The sequence below is a fragment of the Pteropus vampyrus genome, unplaced genomic scaffold, assembly GCF_000151845.1.
Source record: "Pteropus vampyrus isolate Shadow unplaced genomic scaffold, Pvam_2.0 Scaffold1000004972, whole genome shotgun sequence".
Classification (NCBI taxonomy): domain Eukaryota; kingdom Metazoa; phylum Chordata; class Mammalia; order Chiroptera; family Pteropodidae; genus Pteropus; species Pteropus vampyrus.
In genome coordinates, this window is record NW_011919374.1 from 4,970 (window position 1) to 14,076 (window position 9,107).

A 9,107-nucleotide genomic window follows, 5' to 3' on the forward strand; every position below is an offset into this window, starting at 1 on the left:
ACCGCCTTCTGCCCAGGAAATATCCAAATCTCCAAAACCTGAGAGAATTCTTGATGCTTCTCAACTCTCAGAACTGCTTTTGATTTTCAGGTATTGGCTGCATGAGGGAATACGCCTTAGGTTTATAATAACCAGAATCTTTTGGGATGAAAACTTCATAATTTTTGGTGAGGACAGAAAGATCTATGCATTTCCAAACTGCACATGAATATAGAGTGAAATAACAAGCACTGCAGCATAGAAAGGCAAAAACAGATTTAAGCCTTAAGAACTAATGTTGCTCAACAACAACCCAAAGTTATGATTGACTGACAAAAAAGTAAGTACAATGAAGTTTTTATTTGCAGTGCCCTTTGTAAAATATGGTCATAAACGTCCACCTAAAAAATTTATTATATCTGTCTTTATCAAATCAGAGATGTTAGTATGCATTTTGATGTTTTGTAATAAACCAAAGTTATTTATTATAAGTCAGTTTTGAAATTCATTATACTAGAATACATGAAAAATCATAGCAGGTTGATTTTTATGCATTAGTTAGTGTAGTATAATTTGAGAGATCAAGACAGTAAACTCCTACCTTATCCTTAATTGTAAAAAGGAAGAAGGTACACATACGCATTTACACACACACGCACACACAAATATGATCATCACTCCCATGTAAAACAAGGTTCATATAGTCATGATTTATCATCACACTTGACACCCCTCCCTTCATTACAAATACTGATTCAGCAGAACTTCAGAATAAACAGAAATGAATCAGTCACATTCGAGCGTCAATTACTTTCTCTATTCCTGCTTTGTAACATCTAGGATAAACTGAGTTTCATGGATAAACTGTATGATTGAAAAAGACACCATGTTATTTTCAGAACACTGAAACCTGACTAGCATGTGCAAGGCTGAATTCAGTATCGCAGTGATACTGTGCCTGCGTGCCCAAGACGTTAGGGGAAGGGGAAGTAAACTCAACTAAGTGTTCTTTACAGCATCCCCAATTCATCGACTGTGTTTGCACCCTGAGTAGCCCTTAATCTGGGGGAAGCTTTCAGCCTTCAAGCAAAGAAAAAAACCAAAACAATGTCGGCCTTCTCTACCATAGTGTCTGCGAACCTCGAGGCTTAACTGAGGACACTACACATCTTTTTGCGAGAGTTGATCCTGCCCCCAGATCAGTAAGAAGAGGACATTTTAAATAGGGACGATAAAAAGTAAAATCACGTAAAATAATAACTCGGGCCTGCAGAGGGAATTCCTAATTGTTCACTGACTCAGGGAAATTTCAAGCCCTGGAGACACCGACTACAGGTATCTGAATTCCTTTGTAATTCACTGATGAGAGCTAAAAAATAACCTCGCAAAATTTATCTCAGTATTACACAGCATTTGACCACTAGCTTCCATAACTCATGGGTAGATAGACTGAGCCAAAAGGATTGGGAACAAAGTAAAACTATATGATTGGAAGATAAGGCAAGAACGAAAATTTAGTTACTTCTCATAACCGCAAGAAAAACGTTACACACAGAGAAGATGATCACTTCAAGAGAGTCAAGTCAGTTTGCTTAGCACTTATAGCCAGTGTGGAGGGCTCGTTTGGGCTTCACTACACTCTATTCAAGTGTCTCTGAATTCTTCACGCAGACTGGGCAGAAAGCAGGAATCCGTGATGAGAAACCACACAATAACAACATTCATCCTGCTGGGACTGACCGATGACCCACAACTGAAAGTTCTGATTTTCATCTTTCTTTTTTTCACCTACATGTTGAGTGTAGCCGGGAACCTGACCATTATCTCCCTCACCTTCGTAGATTGCCATCTTAGAACAGCCATGTACTTTTTTCTCCAAAATTTCTCTTTCTTAGAAATCTCATTCACGACTGCTTGTATTCCCCGATTTTTGTACAACATATCAACCGGCGACAAAATCATTACCTATGATGCTTGTGCTGTCCAAATATTTTTTACCTATCTTTTTGGGATAACAGAATTTTTTCTCCTAGCCGCTATGTCCTTCGACCGCTACGTGGCCATCTGCAAACCCTTGCATTATGTGACGATCATGAATAACAGAGTCTGCAATAGGCTTATCATCAGCTGTTGGATGGCTGGTTTGTTCATCATAATCCCCCCACTTAGCCTGGGGCTCAGTCTGGAATTCTGTGACTCTAATGTTATCGATCACTTTTTCTGTGATGCCACCCCTCTGCTAAAGATAGCATGCTCAGACACAGGGTTCATAGAGCGAATGATTTTAGTGTGCGCCGTGTTGACTTTTATCATGACCCTTGTCTGTGTTGTTCTGTCCTACATGTATATCATCGTGACGATTCTAAGGTTCTCTTCTGCTCAGCAAAGGACGAAGGCCTTTTCCACCTGTTCTTCCCACATGGTTGTGGTTTCCATGACCTATGGCAGCTGCATCTTCATCTATATCAAACCTTCAGCAAAGGAAGAGGTCGCTCTTAACAAAGGGGTTTCTCTGCTCATTTCTTCTATTTCACCAATGTTGAACCCATTTATTTATACCCTGAGAAACAAGCAAGTGAAGAAAGCCTTGAATGACTCATTCAAAAGGATTGCATTCTCTTTAAAAAGTAAGAGAAAAGAGGAGTTGATTACTCACAATGGAGGATGAATATTCCCTCAACTTTTCTGGTAAAATTCTAGTCATGTTTGTGTCGTAATCATCTCTCTTCTAGTTTATGAACATTTTGCAACTTCTTTTACTTGACTGATGGTGTACTGTAACAAATTAATTCCTCTATTCCAAATCTATTTAACAATTCCGTTCACATGGGTACAGTTGTATCATAAAATTGGAGTTACAGGTTATAAATAAGGTGTGATGCAGTAATAAAAAGCACAAGTTTTTGTAAGAATATATTATATAGGAAAATATGTCAGACTAAACCAATGAAAGAGCACTATCACTACAAACATTTGAAACATTCTCAGTACCATTTAATAACTATTATTCTCAATGTTTAGCTTATCTTATAGCAAATAAGGGAAATCCCTAGGTGGCAGCGATAAAGAGGGAACTGAAAACAGGCAGCCTAAGTCTACAAACTGACATAAGTATGCATAGACTACAGAAGAGTGAATAAAGACATGTCACGATGTACCCAAGCAGAATGAATTAAGTACCACAAGAAGATGGAACATGAAATCTCCATAGCCACATGATGAAAAAATTTAGAAATAGCACAACAGCATGCAATCACATTACCACACTGATGTATATTCGATGAAAGGTAGAATTAAAAACAATCTGCCTGCCCAAATTTAGATGATAAATTTGAATATTTTTGGCTATTCGTTTAAAAAAAAAAAGAACAGAAAATTTTCTCTAATGTACCTTAAAACCCTGATTTTACATTCACACAGTAGAGTTTTTAAAGTCTACAAATCAGATATAAAATTGGAAATTAAAAAATACGAATTTGATCTCAAAGGCAAGAAAAGTAAATGGAAAAATAAATGAATGCGACTACATCAAACTAAAAGGCTTCTGCACAACAAAAAATACCATCAACAAACCAAAGAGTCAACCAACTGAATGGAAACATATGTGCAAACAATGCCTCCGATAAGGGGTTAATGCCCAAAATATATAAAGAGCCCATACAACTCAACAACAAAAACACAAACAATCCAACTATAAAATGGGCAGAGGACCTGAACGGAAACTTCAAAGAGGACATACAAACAGCCTGCAGATATATGAACAGATACTCAACATCACCAACTATTAGGGAAATGCAAATCAAAACCACAATGAGATATCACCTCACAAGTGTTGGAGAGGTTCTGGGGTGAAAGGAATGCTTATACACTGTTGGTAGAAATGTAAATTGGTACAGCCACTAATACAAACAGGATTAAAGTCAAAATCAAAAACCAAATAGGAATTTCTAGTCTCCTCCGTGTTAGTTAACATTGTTTAGGATGATCTTTAAAAGTCATAAAATAAGAAAAGAAAATAGTCATTATAAATACTAGAGAGATGATATAAAAATGTTTTAGCAATTTGAATATGCATCTTTTAAGCATTTCTAATTCTGAAAATGAAATGTGTTTTATAATGTATGACATCTTAGCATTTATATCATAATTTAATTGGCAACATTTTTTTCAAAGAAGACGTCTTTGGATCGATGTTGTTTTAATTTCATATAAAGAGGCATACATTCAGCTCTCCATATCTTCAGGTTCTGCATCCACAGATTCGCCCAACAGCGGATAGAAAATATTAGGGGAGAAAAAGTTACATTGTTGATGATGTGTACTATGTGGTTAGGCCTACACTGGCGCCTCTGTACTGAACACATACAGACTCTTTTATTCTTGTCATTATTCCCAAACAACACAGTATAAAACTAAATACATAGCGTTTACATTGCATTATGTATCAGAAGTAATCTAGAGATAATTTAAAGTATACGGGAGGATATTTGTAGGTAATATGCAAATACTACATCATCATATATAAGAAACTTTGAACATCCGAGGATTTGGGTATCCAAGAGGAGTCCTGGATTCAATCCCCCGTGGATACCGAGGGACGACTGTATACTCTTCTGCGAACTTTATTGAAAAAGATAAATGCAAGAAACTAATAGAAAACTAATAGAATTCAGAAGAGAATTTAAGCTGGATGAAGAATACATTTTTTAGAATCACTGGCCTATTTTTATGTAGCAATAAACACTGAAAAGCAAAGTAGGAAAATAATTTTAATCATAATAGGAATAAAGGGATGTCATTAAAAAGTAAAACATGGCTTTCTAAATTAAGGAGATACATTAGATTTAAAGACATAAAATCTGAAAAATACAATAAAAGAGTTATTTTATTCCTGGTTGCAAAGATTTATATCAAAAATATAATAATTCACCCAAAATAACATATAGAATTCAATGCAATTTTCACTGGAATCCCAACTATTATGTTATTAATAACACAAAATTATTTCCAGATCTACCTGGAAGAATTAAAAACCACAAATAATCGATGAATGTACGAATATTATCTATCAAAATAAATTTAAAATATGTATTGGCCTAGGATTAATTAAAGGCACAGAACAAGAAATACAAAAACAGAATGTGTAAATAAGCTAATATATTCAATTATAAAGATGGAATTTAAGTTCAGTGAATAAAATACGTATTGTTTATGAACGTTGTTCCAACAACTTATTCTTCTGTAAGTGAATATGTTAAACCTATCTTTCGCAACATACACATTAACAAATCTCAAATGGATTTGAGACCAAAATATTATCTCTATCTGTTATGTATCTTGACAGATACATAATAGACAGATAGATAATAGATAGATGGTAGATGATAGATAGAGAGATAGATGATAGGTAGATAGATAGATAGATAGTTAGTTGATAGATGACAGAGATGATATACACACACACGTCGTGTATTTTCTGTAAGAAAATATGAACGCATTTGTGTATTTTTCTATAAGAAAGAAAAAAACCCAAGATATTAAAATAAAAAGAGATATTATACTCTCAACATACATAATTTAAAACATTTTATAATTCAATGTTATACGTCAATATATCTCAATAAAGTTGGGGGAAAATATCTTTTCTACCTAAGAGGAAATAAAGTTAGTAAATAAAAACATGACAAAATTGTTCATCCTTCAGCATATTCGAAGAAATGCAAATGAAAGCAACTTTAAAATAGCATTTTATAGCTATAAAAATAGCAAAATTGTAGCTTTTTATCATAAGAATTGTCAATGTTGAAACGAGATGATGTATTCATTCTTGATGGCATTGTTAATACAATCCTTTTGGAAAGGATCATGACAATAAAGAGCAGTAGCCATGAATAAATATAGTCATAAAATAAAACATTTATAAATGAAGTATGTCATATGCTACGTAGTAAAAAGTGTGTGCTAGATTAATATCTAAATTATGAAAATGGGTCTTAAATATAGGAACAGGGTATACAAATACTTCAAAAGGAAAATGAAGAATACGAATAGGTAACTTGTCTAAGTACAAATTTGGTCAAACTCATGGATAGTCAAAAGGTAAGGGAAGAGGTTCAAATACATGGTGACGGAAGGAGATTTGACTTTGGGTGGTGAACACACAATGCGATATGCAGATGATGTATTATTGAATTTTGCACTTGGAACCTACATAATTTTATTAACCAATGTCATCCCAATAAATTTAATAATAACAAAAAAGATGTTGGGAATTGAGAAGAGCTCTTACCCTTCTTGCTTATTGGAATCCTTGAGAAATAGCTATTCTTACACAATGTCTGTTGAAATGTTAACCGTCATGGTTTATTCTGTAAAGTAATAAAGCATTTCACTTAAAAAATGCATACCAAATTTTTGTACTGCTGAGATAGAGTAGCCTCATTCTTCTCACATCCTCCCCCCTTGCAACTAATGGTGTAAACATGCATAGAAAGTCCCTTAAAGATAGAAAGATGAGGGTGGGCTGGTCAAAGAACTTGGCACTAGAGGAACAACATGGCAGTGAGTACTCTCAGTTTATTATTGCCTCCCTATGTCCCACACAGGGTACTACAGAAGCTCCAATCCAGTACCTCCAGCAAGCACAGTTTGCTTTTTAAGGTTCCAAGGAAAGCCTGATCCACCCAGCCAAAGGACTGAGAAGAAGGTGGGCTAACAGCAGAAACCCTTTTTAACAATATTCACCCTGCTCCAGGAAAAGACCAACAAATCCCCTCATATACACTTTTGGTTTCAGATGGGCCAGGTGGATAGCCTCTACCCATATCTAGCATGAAGGAGACCGAACAAGGCTGTGCAAGTTAATCTTCTGCCCTATCCCACTCCAACCCTGTGGCAGCAAGTGGTAAGCTTCAATTCTCCCATCAGGTGATTGTGGCAAGGCCAACAGGAAGCTAATCTCTCATCCTCTGCCTGGCAAATCAGACGGTGCTCCAATTCCCCTACCAGAGTAGTTTCTGTAGTGTCCAGTTGCAAGATCAATCTCCGCCCACACTTAGCAGCAGTGAGACTTTACAAGTGGTACAAGGAGGGGCTAGTCACCACTAGACTTGACTTATCTCTCCCCCAACACCGACATGTTAGCAGGACCTAACGGAGTTGAGCCACCGCCCTTGTCTAGTATGAAAGAGACTGAATAAGGCTGTGCAATTTGGAGCTCGTAAACACTCCACTTTCTCCCCATTACTGAAGTCAGCAAGGCCTAATTGGAAACTGAACCTACATTAAACAGAACCTATACCCACTTAGCATCAAAGAGATGGAAAGAGGTAGTGGGAAGTGGTCTTAGTGGCACTTTCTACCCCCCTTCCTTCTTTCTCCTCTTATCAGCAGGGCCCTACCAGGAGCTGATTTCCCCTACTTCCTACAGTAACAAAGTGGTATGAGCTATCCCTCCCCATACCCTTCCCTGGTGGCAGTGAGACCCAGCAGGGAGGCGACCATAAACCTTACTCAGGGGCAAAGAGACCGTGATTCACTGTCCCTCTTTCATTAGGAAGGTGTCACTGGGCCTGAGAAGGGATCTGAAATTCTGCTCCACTCATCTACAATAAAGCAATGTGAGCTAGTGCACCGATTTTACCAGGCTAAAGTTGTCAGGGCTAAATATGAAGCTGACTATGAACATCCGCCCAGCCCTCATGTTACATCTTAAAGGGATACTTCCCACTTTAAAAAAATAATAATAAAATAGACCCAGAGTCTTGTATAAAATATCCTATACGTTCAGAATATGATTTTTAAGAAATCAGTTGTCATACTGGCAAACAGGAAAATCACAACGCAAATGTGAAGAGGCAGCAAATACTTGCACCAAGATAAATCGGTTGTGGATTTACTTGACAATGATTTTTAAAAAGCCATCATATGGCGTTTGTCTTTATGGTTTTATAGTAGTTAATGTATTTTAAAAAAAAATTTCTTTTTCATTGACAATTGGCATACAACATCGTATTTGTTTCAGGTGTACAACGTACTGATTAGATTTTTATGTAGCTTTATGAAGTGATCACCCAATAAATCTAGTACCATCTGACACCGTACGTAGTTATTATAATATTATTGACTGTATTCCTTATGTTATACTTTATATCCTCATGACTATTTGTAACCGCAAATTTGTATTTCTTAACCTCTTCCCCTTTCTTACCGAATCCCCCCTACAAAACTCCTCTCCCATCTGGCGACCATTAGGACGTTCTCTGTATATATGAGTTTATTTCTGTTTTGTTTGTTTGTTTTGTTCTTTAGGTTCCACATGTAAGTGAAATCATATGGCATTGCATAAATAAGTAAAAATAAAAAGCCATTTTAAAAATGCCTCAAGAAGCAAAAACATATTCTGTGGAAACGAAACACAAAAAATAAAAAACCTCAGCAAAGAAATAGAGTGTAAAAAAAAAAAAGAATCGAATAGAAACTATAGTTAAAAAACTTGTTCGATGGGCTAGATACTGGAGTGGAATTGACAAAGGAGAGAATCAATGGTCTTGAGGACAGACTAATCTAATTTACTCAATCTAATAAGTAGAAAGAAAGAAAAATAAATGAAGAGAGTCTCAAGGACCTTTGGGATACTAACAAAACAGCTAACGTCCCTATAATCAGATTCCCAAGAGAGGAAAATGAGTGCAGAACTGAAAGAGTACTTGAAGAAATAATGGCTGAAAATTTCCCCAAATTAGCAGAAGACATTGTTCTGTAACTACACTCTGGGTTACTATAAAGACATTCTCAGACAAAGGAGAACTAAGGATTGCCAACAAATCTTTCCTTAAAAAAATGTTCCCAGATAAACAAACCCAGAAAATTTGTAGCTAAAGGACCTGCCCTGCAAGAAACACTAAAGGGAGACCTTCGGGTTGAAATGAAAGGACACTAGACAATAACTTAAAGTCACCCAAATAAATAAAGGGCACCAATAATGGTAAATACATAGGGAAATATAAAGAACAATATCAATTATGTTTGTAATTTTTTTCTGCTATCTGATTTAAGACACCTGAATAAACAAACAATAAAATTGTGTTGCTGAGTTTATAATGCATAAAGATGTAATTTGTATAACA

At 35.9% G+C, this 9,107-nt stretch overlaps 1 protein-coding gene across 1 annotated transcript; it reads left to right on the forward strand.

The window, feature by feature from the left end:
* Nucleotides 1-4,868, forward strand: LOC105311567 (olfactory receptor 6C2-like). Its single transcript, XM_023527147.1, has one exon. The coding sequence runs from the start codon at nt 1,676-1,678 to the stop codon at nt 2,645-2,647; it is 972 nt and encodes a 323-aa protein (XP_023382915.1). The 5' UTR covers nt 1-1,675; the 3' UTR covers nt 2,648-4,868.
* The last annotated feature ends 4,239 nt before the right edge of the window (nt 4,869-9,107 follow it).

What these genes read in the sequence shown, in the direction of transcription:
- LOC105311567 (XM_023527147.1), top strand. Translation starts at nt 1,676, where the DNA reads ATGAGAAACCACACAATAACAACATTCATCCTGCTGGGACTGACCGAT.